The sequence below is a fragment of the Pygocentrus nattereri genome, chromosome 26 (assembly GCF_015220715.1).
Source record: "Pygocentrus nattereri isolate fPygNat1 chromosome 26, fPygNat1.pri, whole genome shotgun sequence".
NCBI lineage: Eukaryota > Metazoa > Chordata > Actinopteri > Characiformes > Serrasalmidae > Pygocentrus > Pygocentrus nattereri.
In genome coordinates, this window is record NC_051236.1 from 19185462 (window position 1) to 19208121 (window position 22660).

At 37.6% G+C, this 22660-nt stretch overlaps 1 protein-coding gene across 2 annotated transcripts in view; it reads left to right on the forward strand.

Moving 5' to 3' along the window:
- The first annotated feature begins 5352 nt into the window (after positions 1–5352).
- tns2b (tensin 2b) overlaps positions 5353–22660 on the forward strand; it is a 30962-nt gene continuing 13654 nt past the window's right edge. For both annotated transcript variants that reach the window (XM_017720352.2, XM_017720357.2), the window contains exons 1-13: positions 5353–5766; positions 10839–10944; positions 11035–11072; positions 17027–17059; positions 17733–17764; positions 17870–18053; positions 19078–19128; positions 19222–19344; positions 19771–19835; positions 20699–20782; positions 21189–21301; positions 21498–21558; positions 21680–21755. In XM_017720352.2, the coding sequence (XP_017575841.1) occupies positions 5671–5766; positions 10839–10944; positions 11035–11072; positions 17027–17059; positions 17733–17764; positions 17870–18053; positions 19078–19128; positions 19222–19344; positions 19771–19835; positions 20699–20782; positions 21189–21301; positions 21498–21558; positions 21680–21755 (1062 nt within the window). In that variant the 5' untranslated portion in view covers positions 5353–5670. The remainder of the gene's footprint in view (positions 5767–10838; positions 10945–11034; positions 11073–17026; positions 17060–17732; positions 17765–17869; positions 18054–19077; positions 19129–19221; positions 19345–19770; positions 19836–20698; positions 20783–21188; positions 21302–21497; positions 21559–21679; positions 21756–22660) is intronic.

Consider the following 22660-nt stretch of genomic DNA (forward strand, 5'->3'; position numbering starts at 1 on the left):
AAACAGGCTGGTTTTGCTACTCTGCCTTTGAGACGGATATCAGTAAATTAAATCTTTTATGGTTGGCTGCTGGCTGAAACACTGCTTGTAACTTCAAGGTGAGTGGATGGAGTTAATGTGATGTAGGCTGTGTAATCAAATATGTAAATGCCATCGTTACCATAAAATCACAAGAACAGTGAATTCAGTGGGGCCCAGTGTTGGTCCAGACCAGTTTCAGCCTACAAGGCAGCTTATAATATTCAGCTGATTTTAGCCACACACCTGTAGTCCCAGGCAAGTTATGCAAAAATAACCCACCACAAGAGCAGCTACATCAGTTTTACTTTTGGGTTTAATGAGCTTGTAGGTTAGTTCACATAAAAAGTTTGGGTTTAACCTGATGTAAACAGTAGACTTTAAGAAATAATTGATACCTGCAATATTTTAAACTTCTGCTGTTGTGTTAACATAACTTGCTTCAATGGCAGTTAAAGACCAAATGTATTATTTAGCCAAAAAGGAACTTGTCAAACCATAACAATGACTATGTAGGTTGTTGGTTACAGTCATCGATTAACAACTGTTTTATGTACAATTATAGGGTATACACTTCCAGGGCTACACATCGCAATCTCTCGCAAATACAGAGACTTTGGTGACACTCCAATGCTTTCACACATGTAAACAGTAATGATAGTGGTTCAGAGCAGTTTGTGAACATAATACCTACTTGAATCCCTGTTGCACTCCAATGTAGGGGTGGGGCAAAATGACAAATATGTATGACAATATATTTTAAACATTTCAAAATACTCATGATATGCATTATATTTAGTTTTTCTGTTAAATTGTAAAAGATGAAATAGACCAATAATATTTAAAAATGCTATTGAATACTGAGTACAATTATAGTTATTCAAATTTCCACATACTGAAATACTGCATGCTCTACTCCATTTAGTGCTGCTTTCAGTTAAATTAATTATCACTAATGTTTCTTTTTAATGAGACATGCAGTCATCCAGTGTTCCTTAAGTTAAGATGATATCCATGATAAGCCCAGACAGCATATTGCTATAATTTGTCACAGTAACAAAAATGAAATAGCTGTGTTATAAAGGAATGAGTTTCTATTCACCACAATGATTCTCATATTCTCTGCACTTAAAATTTAGATAACTATTAGAGTATAACTATTGGAGCATTACCTTCTGAATGTGTGCATTTTTTGCTGACTGAGGGATTTACTTGTGTTTGTGTCACACTGGTCCCATCGCCACATTCAAGCTCTTTAGCCTGTTCACTGCTCTATTACTAGCCTGCTCCCTCACAGCACTGTGAGATGTAATGCTCTCCATATGTGTTTGAATATTGCCAAAAATGTTTTGCTCATCTTTTTGTTAAAACATTTGAAACATACAAAGCTGAATGAGCTGTGTGTTCCCTGATGGCAGGGCTGACGCACTGTCCACAATGACTCCCCCGCCCTAGTGAGGTAGTGAGAGATCCAGGCCCTCCTTCTCCCTAGATGATCTGATTACATGTCAGACCTGCTTATTGAAAACCCTGAATAATGATATGTATGTTTTAAGATATCAGTTGAATTAAAGTGACCCAGGCAAGAGTTTGAAATGACTTTATTTTGTACGCTGTAGTAATTTAAAAAATAGACAACTTTAAAAGTGTTTTTTTTAATTTAATTTATGTTGGCAGTGGGCTTCACACATACAAGAAATATCAATGCAATATTATTATTGAAAGCACCTTTACAGAAATTGTGTTTTCAAAAATTATGATTTAAGTTTTTTTTACAAATACAAAACATTTTGGAATTAAAATGTATAATGCATATGTTCTACAGTGCACTGCCTACATTTTAATGGGCTTATATGTAGGTGATACATATACATGAGCTAAACCATTAGTACCACCTGCCTAATATGCTGGAGCTACACAGAGTGCAATGCATACCCTGTGTTGTAACACATTCTTCTTGTAACCATCATTACATTTTGAGACTTGTGCTACAGTAGCCTTTCTTTTTGGTTCGGACCAGATGGGATAGCCTTTGTTACACTTGCAACTCTGTCAACAGTTTGTGGTTTTTCCGTCCTCAGACCACTGTTGGTGGGTACTCAACACTGCTGATCAAAACCACCTACAAGCCTTGCTATTTCAGAAATGTTCTGACCCAGTCAAGTGAATGATTTCACCCTTGTCAAAGCACTCAGGTCTTTGCACCTGCCTGTTTCTCCCACATCCAACACAATGACCACGAGAATCAACTGTTCACCTTCCATCTAATATATCCCAGACGTTGACATGCACCATTGTAATGAAATAATCAAGGTTACACTATTATCTGCCTCATCTGTGAGCAATCATAATGTTTTTGCTGTCACCATTGGATAAACAGCACTTTAAAAAGCTTTCATCTTTGAGAGAGAAGAAAATCAAGCTCTGCTCTTGATTCAGATCTGAAAAAAATCCACAGGTGTTTCTGTCCATCCTTCCACTGTGAGAAGACAACTAGACTCTTTGGGTCTGAAGAGATGTTTTGCTGTCATGTTGCCCCTACTGAGAAAAGAAAACTTGAAAAATTAAGCAAAGAAGCTACTGATGTTCTCAGAACAATGGACTGACCACCCCAGAATCCAGACCTCAACATCATTGATTTTGTTTAAGAAGCAGAAAATGCAACCAACTAGGAGAGAACTTGTGTGGAAAAATATCCCTGCAGACTTCTTTGAGAAACTAAAAGCAAGTCTTCTGAAAAAAGTAAAACAAAAGATGTAATTAAGGCAAATGGTGCACAAACTAAATACTGAAATTTTGAAAGTGATATTTGATGTTCCTGTGTAAGTCTTCTGAGTTGTTGAGGATAATTCATTGTGTAATTGTGTAATTTTCTATTAAATATGTTTTCTGTTTTTTTCCCTGAGGCTTAAAAAAGAATATTAAACAAATGATGGGTGACGTTTACACAGTATTGTATGCAGAGAAATCGTAAAAGATTTTAGCTATGACAAGCACGTTAAAATGTAGACACTTTCCAGTGTAGCAGGTGTGTCTGCTCTCACAGCACAGTGATGAGAGTGCATGTGACTCCTCTGCTGCTCACTGAGTGGCCTTTTAGGTAATGTTATGATTGCTGGGTGTGAAGACGTGTGATTTGTTTACACTGTGCTATAGTGGAATGTAAACCTTACTATAAAGGGACACGTCCAGTGTCATATAAATTAAAAACAAGCTCAGAAGGCATGTTCCCCACCATGCACACACACACATACTGCTGTGGTGGTTCTTTTATACTATCCTGATGTTTATAAGAGCAGCTTGGGCTGCAATATTCAACAACTAGTTCTTTGGCCGTAACATACCCTGCTCTGAGCCTGTGTGACTAACACAATGACTCGAAAGTTGACTTGAAAGTTCTGAGACAGCTGTTCAAAACATACTTATATGAAAGCCTCAAAAGACAGTTTTGCTGGTCACATTTTCTACATGAAATGTGCAGTGTGTGGGAAGGAGAAACAGTTTTGAAGCTGGTCTTTTAATAAGTTAGAGCTAATACTTGGCCTAATAAGTTCTGATTGGATCTCATGCTACAAGGTACTCTCATTATATCATGCTACATTGTACTTTATTATTTTCCATGCTATAATCGTGTTGTTATATTCAGTTATTTTAGATTATATTCTGTGCTATAATGCACTCTTATTATATGTTATAATGCACTCTTATTGTATCCTGCGCTATAATGCACTCTTATTATATGTTATAATGCACTCTTATTGTATTCTGCGCTATAATGCACTCTTATTATATGTTATAATGCGCTCTTATTGTATTCTGTGCTATAATGCACTCTTATTATATGTTATAATGCGCTCTTATTGTATTCTGTGCTATAATGCACTCTTATTATAAGTGCTGTAATGCACTTTTATTCTATTCCATGCTATAATGCACTTATCATAGTGCATTATTATAATGCACTTATCATATTCCATGAGACAACGTTCTTTTTTTATATTTCATGCTATATTATACTCTTATTATATTCAATCTTCTGTCAGCCCCTTTTGTTAAAGCTTTAATATGTCTCTTGAATATGCGTGAGGTCTAACAGCAGGAGTTTAAATCCACAGAAAAATAAATAAATAAATAAAAATAAATGATTGTGTGACAGAGAGCTAGATGGTGATCAGTCTTTTGCGTTTTCAGTCTCTAGTGACAGATGCTTACTTTATGTGTATGTGTGTGTGTTTTACTGTGCTCTCCTGCTGTGTTGGGTGCCTGTAGTTGTTGTTTCTGTTGTCTGTGCAAAAGAGCAGTTGCTGCTCAGTGGAGGTCCATGAGCTTATGACCTCACACAGCTCAGAGGCAGACAACACATAATTCCATCAACTTGTCAAGGAGACACAATTGTTTCATTTTCAAGTAGTTCATTTTTTTCAGGAGTAATTCAGGAGATGTTTCTGAGGAGACTGAACACCTCAACGTCACGTAATGTGTTTAGGATCCGCTGGATCGTGAGCAGCAGAAAATGCAACCAACGTCTAAGATTAAACTTTTACGGCGCAATACTGAAAGCAAGCCTCCCAAAAAAAAACAGATTCTGTATTAATGGCAACAAGTGGACACACTAAATACTGAATAAACCCATCTTAAATTTAGTTACTGTTGTTTCTGTGTAATTTTCTGTTATATATAAGTTTTTTACTTGACACTGAAAATGAAAAAGTTGTGCTCAATGACCATTTTACCTGGAAATTAAATAGATGACGGCTCCCTGACTGCAGATGCTTGATAAGCATATATAAACAGTAATGTTTGCTGGTGGGTTTATGTGGGTTTTAATGAGGCTGTTGCTCAGAATGTACTCCACACGATCATGACTGTGAGTGTACAGTGACATTAAAACCAGGGCTGAGTGCAGAGCGGATATGGCCAAATAGACGAGAACAGGCACTGTCATTGTCTTCCATCAATGAAAGATGTGAATGATGGAGAGAAGAAAACAGGAAAAGTGAATAGAGCTTGAGGAGAGAGAGAGAGAGAAAGATAGAGAGACTCAAAGAAAGTAGAAACGACAGAGGGATTAGAGGGACTTTTGTGGTGGAGAAGTTTTAGGGTGTGTGTGTGTGTGTGTGTGTGTGTGATGACTCCCCGTGGGTGAAGCTGAATGCCAAAGAGAGGGAGCGATTCTGATGTAAGACTTCCAAAAACAGCTGAGAGAGAGAGAGAGAGAGAGAAAAAGGGGGGGGGGGGGGGGGGGGGGGGCAACACCAGCTTTTGTGTGAAAGGCATGTCCCTCAGAGTATATGAAGGAGAAGGCAAGCGTCAGGCTGACGGGGAACACCTAGAGCAAGGAGTGAGTGCAGGGGAGAGAGAGAGAGAGAGAGAGAGAGAGAGAGAGAATGTGTGAGAGTAACAGCAGAAGTCAGATCTTACCCCACGCTGGAAGTGGCCAGTGAAGAAGGGAGAGAGAGAAGGGCAAAAGCATTAGCACAGTGAGAAGAAAGGAAACAGACAGAGGAGAAGAAAACTGTAGGCTGAGCAGGAGGAAGAATCTGTATGGACTAATGGAGGTGCTATAAAGTTCTCGAAGAGAAGACTGGAGAAAAGTTTAAACAAGCAAGAAAAGAGAGAAGGAGGAAGCAAAAGTGACGAGAAGTTGCTGAGATGGGCTGTGTGTTCAGCAAGCAGAGGCGAGTTAAGGAGATCACCCCCAAAACGCGAGAGTGCACCGAGGATACAGAAATACTCAGCCTTAAAGAGGTAGGTGTGAATGTGTGTATGCACATCAGGTCATCTGTGGGTTACTGGAACTGTCCATTTGGAAATAGAATATATTGTATTATGCTCTCAATGTATTGTCAGTATATTCCAAAATATAGGTTATGAAAACACGTAAGTAAATACATTTATTGCTGCCATAAATGCACATCATATCTCCTTGTAACTTCGTAAGAAAACATGACAGCTTTAATGCATGTTAATGTTACGTGATTCAATTCCAAGTAATACTAGACTGTTTTTATTGGTCCATCTACTATGAAATGTTCACACAAAGTAAAAAGCAACCGACATTTTCAAATGATTTTAAATAAATAAAAAATTAAATAAATACATAAACCAGAAAATTGGAGCTACAAAGTCAAAGTTATGGCTGATGCTTTCAAATGATGTAAAATAAAAAAATACACCAGAACAGTGCAGACACAAAGTAATGGCAGTGAGGATATAATGATGGACTATATTGTTGCTGTCAGACCAAAATCTTGTATTCCCAGAAATGATAACTTGGAAAAAATGTTCTTAACTTTCAGTGTAAGTTTATGTAAAGAGATTTAATTCCAAATAATGTTTGACCATTTCTTTTCACCCTTAAAAATGCCGCTGGTGTTTCAAAATTATGTCAAAAAATGACCAACCAAAATGGAGATGCAAGGTTTTGTTCCGAAAGCAGATCTCTTGACTTGCAGGGCTCTACAGCTAAATTTCCATGTTAATGGTGATTGACAACTGAAACGACTTTTAAGTCCAGATTTACGGTTCAGTCTGGGTCTATCAGAGAGATATATTTGTGTATTTAGAGTTAAACTGTGTGAGGGAGGAGAACAGTTGTTCATGCTGAGCAGTGAGAGCATCACAAGTGAGCTGGGTTTGTTTGGAGTTGTAGTGTGAGATCAGTGCAGTGCTTCATGCACATCTGATAATTATTATATGTTAATACAGTACAAGTGTTGTTTACAAAGCTAAAACTTGTTTTGTGTTTGTTTGTTTGTGTATGCTTCTAGCAAAGCCTGGTCAGTCTGTGGTGGCTCCAGGTTGGCTTTTGTGGGCCTATATGGCCTCAATACAACCTGACACCATAGGAAATATGATATTACCAGCAAGTGTGTAAAGTGTGTCCTTTGGGTGTATTACGCAGCATTGCAGCACTACATTTGAGACCATATAGCTTTACTTTAGCCTCCAATTACATGATTTGTAGTTTTACTTTGTTTGTGTTCTACAGATCTTCTTCACAGTTTTGCAAAACACATTGGAATGTGGTTTATGTGTAAGCTATCCAAGTGTGTCCATACAAATGGATGGAAATGATTCCTATCTGTATTATTAGTGTAGTGGAAAATGATTTAGCATGAAGACTCTTGTCTCTGTGCCCACATGCAAACACACATGTTTCCCAGGGTTACAGTGGTCACCCAGGCGGGATAAAAATAAACGGTGGAATTCTGGGAGGAAGCATACCGACCTGCAGGCATGCTCTTCCCACCTGCTGCCGTCTGCTCCTGCCTGGAATATTTTCTGTGTGTGTGCATTAGTGTGTGTGTGTGTGTGTGTGTGTGTGTATGTGTGTGTGTGTGTGTGTGTACTACAGTGACTGGATCAGTAGTTTCAGTTACAGGGTTTCGTGATCTGCCACTTCAAAATGTCACCAGCAAAATTCGTCACAGACAGAAAACACACTCACTCACTCACTCTCTCTCCATCACATACAGACACTCCTGACAAAACAATGAAGAAAATGCCTTACAATAATAGTGGTAATATTGTTGAAGAAGAAAACAAGAAAAAGCTGTATATACATTATTTTTACTCATTTTTTGTGTGAGAAAACAAGGAGAAAACATATATTTAACAAAAAACTACACAGAAACCTCAACAACTAAACATTACATTTCAACATTTTCGGTATTAATTGTGTCCCCTTGTTACCTTTATTACAGCTTCTAGTGTTTTCAGGAGGCTTACTTTCAGTTTTTCAAAGAAATCTGCAGGGATGTTTTTCCACATGTCCAAAGTCAAGTTTTTCTGCTTTTCACGATCCAAATAATCCCAAACACAATGACATTGTCTGGACTCTGCAAGAGTGGAGCTTGGTTTTCTCTTCTTTCTCAAAGATCTGATGCTGACAGTTTTGGTGGTCTACCAGGCCTCGCACAGTTAAGATTCTGTTTTCCATGTTTTGCACTCCAGTTTTGGAAACTCTTGTTTTTGCTCTCGACTTTCCTGTTCCTTATGGAAGTATATTAAATCTCTCCCTAACAATATACTTAAACATGAGTGACTATGTACTTCATGATCATTTTGACTGAAAACTAATTTTCACTGGGAACTGACTTGAGATAGTATTGTATTTATGTGAACCCAGAGAAGCTTTATTGGCATGTTGTATTATTGTCAAAACATTTAAATCATTTAAATAAGACAGTGTAGTCAATACATGCTCTCTCATACATCTCTCATACATAAATCTCTCACTCTTTATCTGTCTCTCTTAACTCAAAGGAGCTGTACTGGCGTGGCCATTTCATTACATTAGTTACTGCTGATGTATTCACGTTTGTTTATCATACATCAGTCTATTCATCTGTCAATACCCCTCATCCCTCTCTCTCCTAAACTCCTTATGTCACATTTCAAACACCAGTGCTGCTGCTCACAGGACAGCCAGCAGTGTGTGGGTGTGTGTGTGTGTGTGTGTGTGTGTGTGTGTGTGTGCTGGGGGAGGGAAACATGGAGGGAAATGCTTTAGTTATGAGCATAGATTTGGCTGCAGAGAGAGAGAGAGAGAGAGAGAGAGAGGTGGAGGAAAGGATGCAGCAAAAGCGATCTGTTCTAGGACTGAATGGTATGGACAAAACACCATATTGCAATTACACTGCTGCAAATTGCAGTTCTGCCTTTCAATGTATCAAATGTATCATGTTGGTGAAGCACTGATGGGACTTGGTTAGATGTCTGTATTACTTACCAAAGTTATTGACATTGCTGAAGCACTCTTCTGGGGTGTCTGTGATTGGTTGGGATGCTCACAGTAGCCAATAAACAACTGCACGATTGGTTAGAGGCCTTATTTGCATATTGCAATTGCAGTATTACAATAAAGATGAAAATACATTGTGCACCTCTAGACTCTGTACCTCCTCTAGTTTCAAACTAGAGCCTGCAAAGCTTCTGGAAGCAGCACTAAAGCACAGGCTCATTAAAAACATGCTTTGGCCTGTTACACTGCAGCTTAGACTTTCTTCATTTGTTACAGAATGTTTCAGCTCTGAGTCATAAAACAGATTTACGCTCAGTAGATGGCGCCATCGCGGAAAGAACATGGCCTGTTACTGTTGTTGAGATGGTTTGGCTGTCAAGGGAAATGTCCAAGCAGATTGGAACCACAGTGCCGCTGTTTGAGCCTTTTTCATCAAAACAGCCAAAGTAAACCCTTAGACAGCTGGTCATTAAGCTACGTGGTCAGTGCCCAGCTTGCAATTCTCATTCATTTGTTTCTAGAGGGAAAAAAATAGTCAATATTTTAGGAAAAGAGTTCCAACTTCCAACAATTCATTGATTACTCATACCAAAAAAATGTGTCAGTTTCTTATTTCACTAAATACACACAGTGGGCCTTAACATGATGAATGTAGAGAAGAATCCTGTTTAAAGCCAGAAATTGTTTGAAATTGACCTGTTTTGCCTTGCTGGTTTATGGCTGTGGTCACGATTCTTTAATTTATATCATTTAGACAGCAAAATTCTTGTCTTTGTCTAATCTTCCATCAAAATGTAATGACCTTTGCTGCATGTCTAAAATATATTTTCATTTATGATTACATGCACTAGCGAGTAGGGAAAAATTATATTAAACAATAATATTATGTTTCACCTCCCACTCCCACCACTCCAACCTATCATCAACAAAAATTGCTCAGCTAGCTCAGAGACCCTACATTATAATGTGTTTCATTTGGAAAAACACTGGAAATATGTCACAGAATGACACATTATGATAAGGGCCATTTCTTGCTACAAGTGATATATATACAGATGCAGATTACCTATGAGCGACAAGGGACCATACAAGTACATCATTTCATTGTCATTGTTGTTTTGGTTGTTGTGTATATTATATGTACACAAAACAACAATGACAATAAAATGATGTACTCTTGTGGTGCATACAAAATAATATGATTGAGGTGAATGCTTGAACCCCGCTACACAACATTGACATAACCATGCCATAAACAAGCCATGGCAGATGTCATATGCTGTCGTGAGTTGTCAGATGACAGATTTTGTTCAGTAATTGACATGATGTCATAACAATTGATGTCATAACAGTATATGCCACATGATCATTTTTACTTTGTACTCTATTTAACCAAAATGACATCTTATTATAAGACCACATTAATGCATTATATCATGACAATTATCAGTAACAGTAATATGACACGTATATCACTGGATATAATCTGTCATGACAGCTCATGACAACATATGTCATCATCCATGACATGTTTAATGTGTAGTTATGTCAATTTTATGTAGATAGATAGATAGATAGATTCAACTTTATTGTCATTACTCAGTACAAGTACATGGCAACGAAATGCAGTAATGTTCAAGTAAAGTGTTTTGAGAAACAGCCTTGGCTGTTATTTCCAATTCATGCTGACGGTTCAAATATACAGTTGCGTGCAAAACTTTGGGCACCCCTGATCATAGCGAAAAACACATTTTCTCTCTCTGATAAAGGTGGTATTAATCATAACATAGCATTGTTATTTCTTGAATATGTCAAGCCCCCTTCCAATAATGCATATCATGTAAAAGGAAAACCCTTCAAATAGAAAATGTGCACAGCATTTTTCTGCTATTTCTATTAAATAAAACAAACAAAAAAAACATGTAATTTGGCCAGTGGTGTTTAAAACTTTTCCATATAACAGTAGTGGAAAAGTCCTGTTTTGAGCACAATGGAAGGTGTATCACACTCACTTAAAGAGAGTGTAGAGAGTGACCCTGACCCTGTATCTGTGTGTGTGTGTGTGTGTGTTTAGCTGGGGAAAGTTGGATCACACTCTTTCATAGAGAGAAACTTTAAGAAGAAACAGCACTGTGCTGTGTGCAGACAGGCCTTAGACAGTGATGGCATCTGTTGTAAAGGTGAGATACACACTCACACAAGCTCTTCTATTTTAATAGATTTGTACTGAATTTAATTGTTCACACTGATGGTTTCACTTTCTCTTACAGAATGCAAAACCGCTGTTCATAATAACTGTGAAACACAGGTAAGACTGAGAAACCCTCCACCACTTCCATCACTACTTAAGGTGTACATGAAGCTGACCCAATAAACATGATTAAGATGATAATAGTTATTGTGCTTCATCTTCTGTAGCTGTAACTAATAATTAATCACTGTGAGATCTCAAAAATAATAGATTTACAAGAGAAAGAATATTGTAGCATCTTGGTGAAGAAGAAGACATGAAGACATGATTTTTGACTGGTGTGGAAAAAAAATGAGTTACAGGGTATGTGTGTGTCTGTGTGTGTGTGTGTGTCTGTGTGTGTGTGTGTTTATGTTGCATTCTGTAAATATTGGTGACATGGCTGTTGAGCTTGTTACATCACATTATTAGTGGATTATCATTCTGATGCTCTAATGCAAACATATTCCGTGTTCTGGAAGGAGTCCTAATGCAGATGATTTATTATTTGTAAGCAGTTGTCGCTTAGCTGACAACTTCACTTTGGATGCTAGTAGCACTGTAAAGGATCTATGTGATGCCCAGACTTCAACTCTGCACTTTGAGCTACATATGAGTCACTGGATAATAAGCCTTCAGATTAATAAAATAATAATAATAATAGTGTTTAAAGAGTTAAACACACTAACATCACAGAGCAGCTGTTACTCTCTCATAGTACAACCTCAAAGTGGAACATCAGGTCAGTGTTCTCTGGTTTCTCTCGCCCTCGGGTGTGAGTGAGGGAAATGGGGGGTGGGGGTGTGGTGGGGTGTCCTAGGCAGAGAGGGAGGGGAGAATGTGTGTGTGTGTGTGTGTGTGTGTGTGTGTGTGTGTGTGTGTGAGGGGAGAACAGGAATAGAGTGTGTTCATTGCTCTGTCAGAACTGTTGTCAGAGACAGCAGGGAAGAACTCTCATCTCTAAGGTAAAATGCCTTTTCATTTGTCTCTCACAGGATGATAAGGATGAGACTGTTTTAGTTGAGTTAATTTATTTATGGAGTTTTTAAAAATGAAGAATAAATGTAATAGTAAGTCATACACGGTCTGTCAAAGGTTTGGGAGGACTTTTTTTGCCTTCTTGAAATGGGACAACAGAGACAGCGTTGTCTTTTAGAGATGCTTTTCATTTAAATTATTATTTCCTATTAAGGTCTAATGTTTGTGAGGTTTTATGTACCACGTAAAGCTGTAATTCATTTTTACATGATCATTTTCATACTTGTGAATTACAGACTATTTATGCTAATGTGCCTTTAAGACCGGTATATGTAAATGAGCTCTGTGCTGATTGGCTGCTCTGTACTGTGCCATGTTTAACAAGAACTGCAGAATGAAAAAAAAACTTCAGCATGAATGGGTGGAGCTAAATTGCTCTAGTCTGATACAAGTAAATGCTTTGCTTTCTGTTGCTACTAACACAGGGCTTACATGTATCAAAAACATTTTGAAAAGCAATGTGTCCCCAAACTTTTGACATGACATGTATATATTAAGATTTTATAATGAAATTAATTACCACGTGCCATCCAATCACACAACTCATGATTAAATATAGTGAGTGAGATTTGTGGGTATGTGTGAGGTGTTTGTGGGGTGTGTGTTGGGGGGGCCGGTTAGGGCAGTTAGTTATTAGCCTGCTGAGACAGGATGCAGTAAAGGGATTCTTATGTGTCTCATTATCACATATTCTGGACTCCTTTCCCGTCTGTCCTAAACTACACTCCCCATAATGCACTATGAAAGCCTGGTTTTAATTTAATGTAGGATTTATTTTAACATAATATATAATCATATAAAACAGTATAATCACTGAGTGTTTAATACAAGCAGACCCGTGTTAAATTTACACACAAGAGGCGGCTCAGTCCAGCTGATTATCTGAAATAGAGTTATGGAAATAGTTCTCTGAAGCCAGCAAGCATTTCACTCATCTGCCATTATGGCTCTATCAGCTGTTCTCACTCTCTTTTTATCTCTCTTTGTTTCCATCTGCTCGCTGTAGTCTCTCTGTATTTCTCTGCTGAAGCGTCTTCTTATTTTCTGTTTCTCTACGCAACATTCCTGTTTCACACTGTCTCTTCTGTTGTCCTCTTTTATTTTGTTCTTCTCTTCTCTTATCTAATCTTCTCACCCCTTCTCTTCTCCTCTTGTCTTCTATTTTCTTCTCTTCCCCTTTCGTCTTCTCTTCTCTTCTCTTCTCTTCTCTTCTCTTCTTTCATCTAATCTTCTCACCATTTCTCTTTTCCTCTTGTTTTCTATTTTCTTCTCTTCCCCTTTCATCTTCTCTCCTCTTCTCTTCTCTTCTCTTCTCTTCTCTTCTCTTCTCTTCTCTTCTCTTCTCTTTGTGTATACAAAGACTATACATAGTAAGCAGCTGTAGGTCACTCACCCTTCTCTATGTTTTGCATATGTGTGGTGTTGTAACCCCTTTGCTGTTGTTTATAGTGTACAAGTTTGTTATCTAGGCTTTTATGGCCTGCAAGTCCACTGGCGTCTGCAGTGCTCCACTGTGGAACATTGACATGGTCAGAAATCCATTTCTCCTGATGTATATTGGCGATGTATAGTGGTGTTTTGGAGGCTTACAGCCAGCCACTCAACTACAAATCCCCTGCAGGGAAACGTAACCATGACCCAGTGACTGCTTTATTTCAGAGCCCATTATCTTTACTTTACCGCAAATCTGTGAACATGTATATTTACTATTTCAGTGGTTATCTCAATGCTTGCTGACACTATGAGGCCCATTGTTGTGCTGGCCCACTTTTTCTACATTTATGTTTGAAATTTCCCCTAAAACATATATATATTTTTAAGCACAAGCTCAAAGTTGTTAAGCAACACAAACAATCATATATTACATTTTTAAAACTACATATCTGTTAAAATGTCTATAAAGTGTTGCGCTTAATACACTGCATTGTGATGAATGTACTGTAATCTCACTGTGAGTTGGCTACTGTAGCTCTGTTATACAGCTTCCAGCTTGATCCCGTTCTTTTAAAGTGCTTCAGAAGACAGAGTGTTGTAGTGTTAAAGAACAGAGAATTCATTTAATGGTGTTGTTGCAAAACAAAAAGATTTTTACTCCCATATAAGGTATAGCAGAGTAAATCATTAATATGAAGCCTGAGGTAAACACACATATACACACATACATGTGTTAATCATTAACAGATGTCTCCCAGTCTGACAATAACTCTAATGAAGACCCAGAGGATGTCTGTAAAACTGAGGGAGACTTTAAAACTCAGCAACAAACAATGTCAATGTGTGTACATGGTAGATTAAACAAGACTTCTAATCACATATTCCATATATTTATTAATGTACACACATATATTTATTTTCTAGTACTAGGAAATGAAACAAGAATCATTCAAGATTGAAAGCAGAAAGCAGTTGAGATCAAGTTTTTGTTTCAAACACACAATCAGCAATTGGCAGTTAGCAAATTTATTATTTTATTTTCAGCTGAACTGTGTTGAAATTTAACTAGATGGGGTGCATCCCTATCCAGTAAATAACATGAGGCAGGTAAGTGCACCTGCACTGTATTTAATGCTGCTGTTAAAACTATACCAACATGCCTTAGCATAATTATGTATGACTCATTAGAATTGGAGCCTCATGTAGAAGCAGATTGTCTTTGTAGACATTTGTACAGGTTGTCAAAATAAAACTGACACACATACACACACAAACACACTGTACACACACACATCTGTAACATGGAGTTGCCCTACGTTTAGCCAAAGGCCTTTAACCCCTTAAAATCCCAGAATACTTATATACATACATTAAGAGATGAAAACTGTATGTGTGTATGTGTGTGTGTGTGTGAGTGTGTGTGCGTGTGTGTGTGTGTGTGTGTATGATTAGGGCAGTTTATGAGTGTTCAGGAGGAGTTAGTGTAATTGGCAGAGAGATGTGATCACCACTTTGTGTTGGCTCATCAAAAATTGCTAGGAGTGAGAGACGATAAAGAAAAGAGAGAGAAACGAAACAGACCATATTGGATCAGATGTGGCTTATGGCTCCTCACCTTGAGCACGCGCTGTGTCGTGCTCCAGTTCTGTCCTGCTGGAATGTTGGCTGGATGGCAGAGTGTCAGGCTCTGTTTGTTCTGCTCGATAGATGTTTCTGCCGCTGAGTAAAGCAGTCCGGCTATCATATCTCAGCCACTGCACTGGAACTGCTCAACCTCAAACTATGTATACTAGGCTACCTGAAATATGTTACAATTTAGTTCCACTTCATGTAAAAGTTTGAAAACCCTGTCAAAATACATAAAATATAAAATGTGCCATCACTTTTGAACAAGCCACATTTATGATTTTTTTTTCTCCAGTATGTTAAATTAAGAAAATCTGAGATGGCGAAATTTTGGTAAGTTGGTTAAACACCTGACCCATCTGACTAAAATCATTTTTATTACATGTAATTTTCATACTTTTATTCACAATAAACATTTGAATTTTCTTTATTTTGTTAAAAGAATTGACAATTCAGTGAAGATTAGATTGAATGGAGAATTCCACTGATATTTAAAATTTCCTCTTTATTCAATGGTTGAGATGTAAACAAAATTGTTAAAGAAACTATTGAAAAAAAAAATATATATATATATATGTGTGTGTGTGTGTGTGTGTGTGTGTGTGTGTGTGTGTGTGTGTATTATATATACAGTGTCTCACAAAAGTGGGTACACCCCTCACATTTCTTCAAATATTTTATTATATCTTTTCATAGGACAATATTATAGAAATGAAACTTGGATGTAACTTAAAGTAGTCAGTGTGCAGCTTGTATAGCACTAAAGATTTACTGTCCTCTGAAAATAACTCAACACACAGCCATTCATGTCTAAATAGCTGGCAACACAAGTGAGTACACCTCACAGTGGACATTTCCAAATTGTGCCCAGTTGTGTCCCTCCCTGGTGTCATGTGACTCAATAGAGTTACAAGATTCCAGGTGTGAATGGGGAGCATTGCTGTTAAATTTTGTGTTTTGGGTACAATTCGCTCATACTGGCCACTGGATATTCAACATGGCCCCTCAGGGCAAAGAACTCTCTGAGGATGTGAGAAATAGAATTGTTGCTCTCCACAAAGACGCCTAGGCTATAAGAAGATTGCTAACACCCTGAAACTGAACTATAGCATGGAGGCCAAGGCCATACAGCGATTTTCCAAGACAGGTTCCACTTGGAACAGACCTCGCCAGGGTCGACCAAAGAAGTTGAATCCACGTGTTCAGCATCACAAGAAAGATTCACAAGATTCAGATTCGCAAGAAAGCTTGCAAACCGTTTGCTGAAGACAAGCAGGAACTGAAGACAGAGGACTATATAAGCTGTACACTGACTACTTTAAGTTACATCCAAGTTTCATTTCTATAGTGTTGTCCCATGAAAAGATATAATAAAATATTTACAGCAATGTGAGGGGTGTACTCACTTTATGAGATACTGTAGATAGATAGTAATTTTTTTAGATATAGAAAATAATGGTTTCATATTTGGAATATAAAGTTTTTAGCCTTTCATGATAAACAACATAAAAGAAATGGTAGAGATGAGATGACAGGGCTTTGTTGAAAGTCATTCTTGATTTTCACTCAGCCACACAGATGCTATTTTTCCTAATTCAATATGTGGTTGCAGCATGAGGAGAGACTGTACGACTGTAAAAAGGGGAAAACTTTAGGAACTTGAACTAGACTTTTTGGACGGGTCCTGCTTGATGCTGGAAGGCCGGGTCAGGAAGGAAGGACAGAGACAGGACTGAGGAATAGGGAGGAGATGTGGGCAGTGATGTGATGCAAAACTTAGCTGCAGGAAACAGAACACTGAGTTGGAAACTTATAGGAGGTTAGACAGGAGAGAAACAGTCAAACCACTCCACTTGACTGAGATAGAGTTCTAAACGTAGGCAGAGATTTTAGAAGGTAGTTAGTCTCTCTCTGATAGTGTGAATCTCTCTCAGGTCTCTGGGCCCTGTGTTCCTGCTGCAAATCCTGTGAGTAAATCTGTACCCAGTACTTTCTCTACTTTGTGTTTTTCCTTCTAGAAATCCTGTAATTTTTCAGTCGACCTTATCAGCATTGAGAGGTCAAAGGGCATTAAAATTTTTTGACTGAAAATTTAACTTGTTTACGTTCATTTATTATATACATGTTATTTGCTAGTACAACATGCACAGAGAAAAGTCACTTATAATAGGCATCTCCTGAAAGTCATTAGAGTTAGGGTTAGATTTAGAACCAAGTTCAAGATTAAGATCAGAGTTTGTGTTTTGGGCTGAAGCAAATGTAACAGTCACACAGTAGTATGCCACAGTTTGAGCACCCTGTCATCATGTTTTGATGGTTTTCTAAGTGAAAATAATGGAGAGCAAATTTAAATGTGGCATTTTTCTGCTAATTTTAATGTATAGTTTCTGTTTACTTGCTGAGGTTCTCACATGGGGCAAACATAAAAAAAAAAAAAACATAAAATGTGCCTTAACGTTTGTATGATCCACATCTGAAGGCTTCATATCATGTGCTGAACCCTTTTAACATGAGAGAAAGACATGCTGCGTGTTGGGCTGTGAAGTGAATCAGGTCATATGTCTCTTACCTGTCTCCCCCCCCCCCCCCCCCCCCCCCCATCTCTCTTTCTCTCTCACTCTCTCTCTTTCTCTCTCTCAGTCATCCCAGAGCCAGAAAAAAAGCCCTGCCAGGTATGAAGAGTAACAGAGAATGTTGAATCATGACAAGTGACATGTTGATTGTTTAACAGAGACCAAAAGGTTTCTATGTGACTGTAACTCAGCTGTTTGTTAAAGGGGTGGCAGTGTGGAACGAGTGATGGACAGAGTAATGGAAAGCCAGTATGATTTTGACCTCATCTACATCACTGAGAGAATCATTTCTGTCTTCTTCCTGCCCCATCTGGATGAGCACCATTATTGCACCAACCTGAAAGAAGTGGCAGACATGTTGAAATCTAAACATCAGGATAAGTTTCTGGTCAGTTCTATATATATATAAATATATGTATAGTTCTTTCATTGTCTGTAGCCATTAGGCTCATAGGGGTGATAAAAACAAATACACTAGTGTTCAAATAATAAAAAAAAGGTAGCTGTTTAAACCAAAAAAATTACGTGTTGCCTGAAATTTTAAGTTCATTGAAAACTTTTAATAGTAAATTAACGGAACTAAAGTTGAATAAACTCAGATTTTTTTTGGCTGCCTGCTAACTAAATGTAATTACATTACAACTGAAGATTGGGGGTTGAGCATAGCTGAAACCCCTCCTTCTTTTAATCCAACATCCTATAAATTCACATCCTCACCTTCTGTTCCTGTGACAAAGTGTTAGCAATCCCCACCGACACCCCATCTCTTCTCCATTCTTCACTTTCTTCACTTCAGCTTGGCCTTCTAGCTACAGGCAGAAGGTGCCCAGAACTCCAGCTCAGTTCTCCCCCCGCCCTTAATCAATTCTCCCTCATACTACCACCACATGCTGAAGGCATGGTGTGAACTCACAAACATTTTCTTATTTAAAACACCATTTTTTTAACAGCGTAGTCACCTGCTATATTAATTTGGTTATTTAGTGTATATAGTAATTACTTATACACTATTGACAAACTATTTGTCAAAATATTGTCTATTTACAACTTTTTTATATTTATTAATTTACTTTTGCTAGTTGAAATATGCTAAAATCTGGATTCTAGTTATATTTATTATAACTTCATTTTCAATAACAGTCATTGTGTAATCTTCTACAGCTCTGTTTATTCTTCTAGACACACATACATTTTTTATATTTTTATTTACAGATTCTTATTGGCCTACTTATTATTTTAAAACTGTGAAATAACTAATATATTTTAATCATTTCATGTAGTTGTCTGCAACTAAACTAACTATAATTTATTTAAAGTAGGGATTTTGAACTTCTAAACGGCAATTGCAAACTTCTGAACGGTCAAGTAACCCTGAGATTTATGGGCGTTCCTTTATTCCATGTTTATTTCAGGTCATCAATTTGTCTGAGAAACGTCACGACATCTGCAGATTAAATCCCAAGGTATGATTTATAAAGCAATTCCAATTATATGAAGTGCTTTATTTCAGTCCTACTCTTGAGCTCATTTTGAAGCCTTGCTCTCTGCTTTCACAGGTGGAGGAGTTTGGTTGGCCGGACCTGCATGCTCCTCCTCTGGATAAGATATGCGCTGTGTGTAAGACCATGGAGGCCTGGCTAAACTCTGAGCCCAGCAATGTTGTTGTGCTGCACTGCAAGGTAGGGAAGCAAAGTGCACCTAAAACATTCTTCTTGTATGCAACAAACAATCAATCAGTTACTTTAGTTGTGTTTCCAAACTCTGGTATTGGAGACCCCTGTCTTTGCCTTTCATCACTGCCATAGCAAAACCATTTCCATATATATATATTTTTTACCTGCATTATTTGAGCAGAGCCGCTGTCCTTTACATTTCACGATAAAGGGACCAATAGAAATGGTCCATAATTACTTGTTACATTAACTGGCATTAAAAGTGCACTTCTGATCTAACTCATCAGCTTATTAACAGGGGTGTATTAGAGTTGGACAGCATGCAGGACAGGAGATCTCCAGGACCAGAGTTGGAGACTATTCATTTAGTCAGTTTATTAATGATTAACATTAACTGTAAACTGTTTACTATATATCTATTATCTTTCTCAGGGTGACAGAGGAAAAGCAGAAGTGATAATAGCAGCTTACATGCACTACAGCAAGATCTCAGCTGGGTAAACACTCATACACACATACACACATACAGTCATTTGCAAAATTTGGGACGCCCCAGTCAAACTACATGTGTTATTGATTTTCTGAGTTAAAATTAGTACAAATAAGTACAGGAAACACACTTATGCACATTTTAATGCACAGTGACTATTTGCTGAAATGAAGAATGAAATAAGTAAACAATTAAGGTCAGCTTTGTTATCATTTTTTTTCTGTTCCCAGACTGTATTCCCATAGCAACATAGTCTGGGGGGTGTTTTTATCTCCCCATGTATTCAGTATTCTGTATTTTCCTCTCCTGTCTTCCCATCCTGTCTCCCCCCGTGTTTGTCATATTATATGTGCTCGGACGGGTTGATGGCCATTTTGCTGTTACTTGTGACTAGTGACAATAAAGGTTTCTTCATCATCATCATCATCATTTACTCTCATCACATACGTGTTCAAAAAGAAATTTAACATAGTTTCTCTGTGACATGCTTCTACATTTGACACAGAGCATCAACAGATAACAGTGCAATAAGACAATAAATACAGTGAACACAGACAATATATATATATTATACTATTGTACAAAGAACAGCAGAGATAAGCTATTAAAGTTATTAAAGTGCTGGGGAAAATAAAATATAAAATATGGCCTGTGCAAAAATTGTGGCACATCTTAAGTTATTTTTCATGTTTCATTTATTTCCAATATGTTAATCTCACCAAATGAGCAGAAATGTGGATTTCTCTTTAGGGGATTTGTTAACTGTGTCAGCAGAACATGTCATTTGACCAGGGGTGTTGAAATTTTTGTATACGTTGAGTTCACATATATTTCTGACCTTTGCATTCCCATCTATCACCGGTTTTGTAGGGAAGATCAAGCTCTGACCACTGTTGCCATGAGAAAGTTCTGTGAGGACAGAATCTCCCCTTCGCCACAGCCATCTCAAAGCAGGTATGTGCCTGGCATAATTACCCTACAGCCTAGCCTGTCACATCTTGTCACTGGCCATAACTTTCCTGTTACATCAAAGTGATCCATCAGACAAATCAAGCTTAATGTGTGAAGTTTGCTTTTTGGTTTTGTTTCTGACACTGTGATTAATAAAAATACACTAAAGTAAATTGCAAAGCTAAAAACAGTAGCAGCTTGTAATAAAGTCCCCATAAACCACATAAGAAGGCCTATTTGATATACTTAACAACTCAGAGTGGTTGAGTCAATTGTGTGATGAAATAAGCACGAAGTCTCTGTGATGCTAATTGTTTGCTGTATTAGCTTTGTGTAAACCTTCAGTCCACTTCTAAAGATGAATACTTCAGAATAGTACCTGATCACTCATATTTTCTTTCACATGCAGATATATTTATTATTTCTCTGGGCTTCTGTCGGGCACAATCAAGATAAACAGCTCTCCTTTGCTCCTGCAGCAAGTTCATATTCCATCTCTGCCCAACTACCAGCCAGGTGGAGGTATGCATATGTACATATGTATGACATTAAAAACAGTGCAGTAGCTATTTACGGTGTTAAAAATAGTGCTGCAAATAAAAGCCTAACAAATACCATAAGTAGGCCTACATGAAAGCAGTATCAATCCAATAATATTTGTCTGTAGACAGGGTTGGCTGTGTTTAAATTTTACAGCAGTCTTTCTTCCTGTTTGTAGGTTATGCTCCTTTTCTGAAGATCTATCAGTCTCTGAAGTTGGTTTACACCTCAGGCATATAGTGAGTCTGCTGCTTCTGTCACTGTAATGTTAGACTGATTCTATAGATAAATGGCCATTGTTTATGATCACTCAACCTCTAATCTGAATGTATATACCTGTTTTCTAAATGTGTGCTGCAGCAATATTGAAGGCTCAAGAAACAAAACATTGCATATTAATATTGAACCAGCTCTACTGTTGAAGGGGGACATTATGGTAAGAAACATTCCTTAACTTTTTACATTAAAGTTATCCATGCTGCTGTGCAGTGTATCCATCCATCCATCCATCCATCCATTTTCTAAGCCGCTTCTCCGTCAGGGTCGCGGGGTGCAGTGTATCAACTTACTACAATTTCTGACAAGAATAAAACAAGCAACAAAAATGCAGGGATAAATTATGCATTAAAAAATCTGCTACAACATACATATTCAAAAGTTTGGAATCACTGCTTTTCATAATACAAGACCAATTTCTGAAGATGCATTACAACTGCAGGTAGTTGCAAATACATGAAGGAACTTTAGATGTGCTCAGGATGATGAAGAGAGCTGTAGATAATTCCATAATGACTTGGAAAGGTATATATTTTGAGAATGAAGATATAAGAAATATAACAGAATGCCTTGTATCTGAAAAGTGATGAATCATCAAGAATTTACTATAAATAGATAATTACAGGATTTTATTTGCCAGTCAATAACTATAACTATAATAAGTTCTCTACACAATGGAAAATTGCATAAAATATCATAAAATACTTCCTGCTGTCCAGTTTATATCATTTCATCTACACTCTAAAAGTTATTGTTGAATAAAATTACAGCATCATAAATTCTTCAACCTTTTGAACAGCAATGTATTAAAGTTGGGGTTCCTAAACCTTTTCATGCCAGGACCCAGATGTAGTAGTAGTATGTATCTCGCAAACCCCAAATATTTCATGATCTGAAGTACATAAACTTGCTGCCAACTTGCGTCAAGCAGCAAAAAACAAGTTTGAAGCTCTGCTCTGTTCATTGATGTAGCTTCCTCATGACCCACTTGTCCCCACACTACCATCTACTTGTGGGTCATGACCCACAGTTTTGAAAACCACAGAGGAAGAGAGGCGAGGAAAG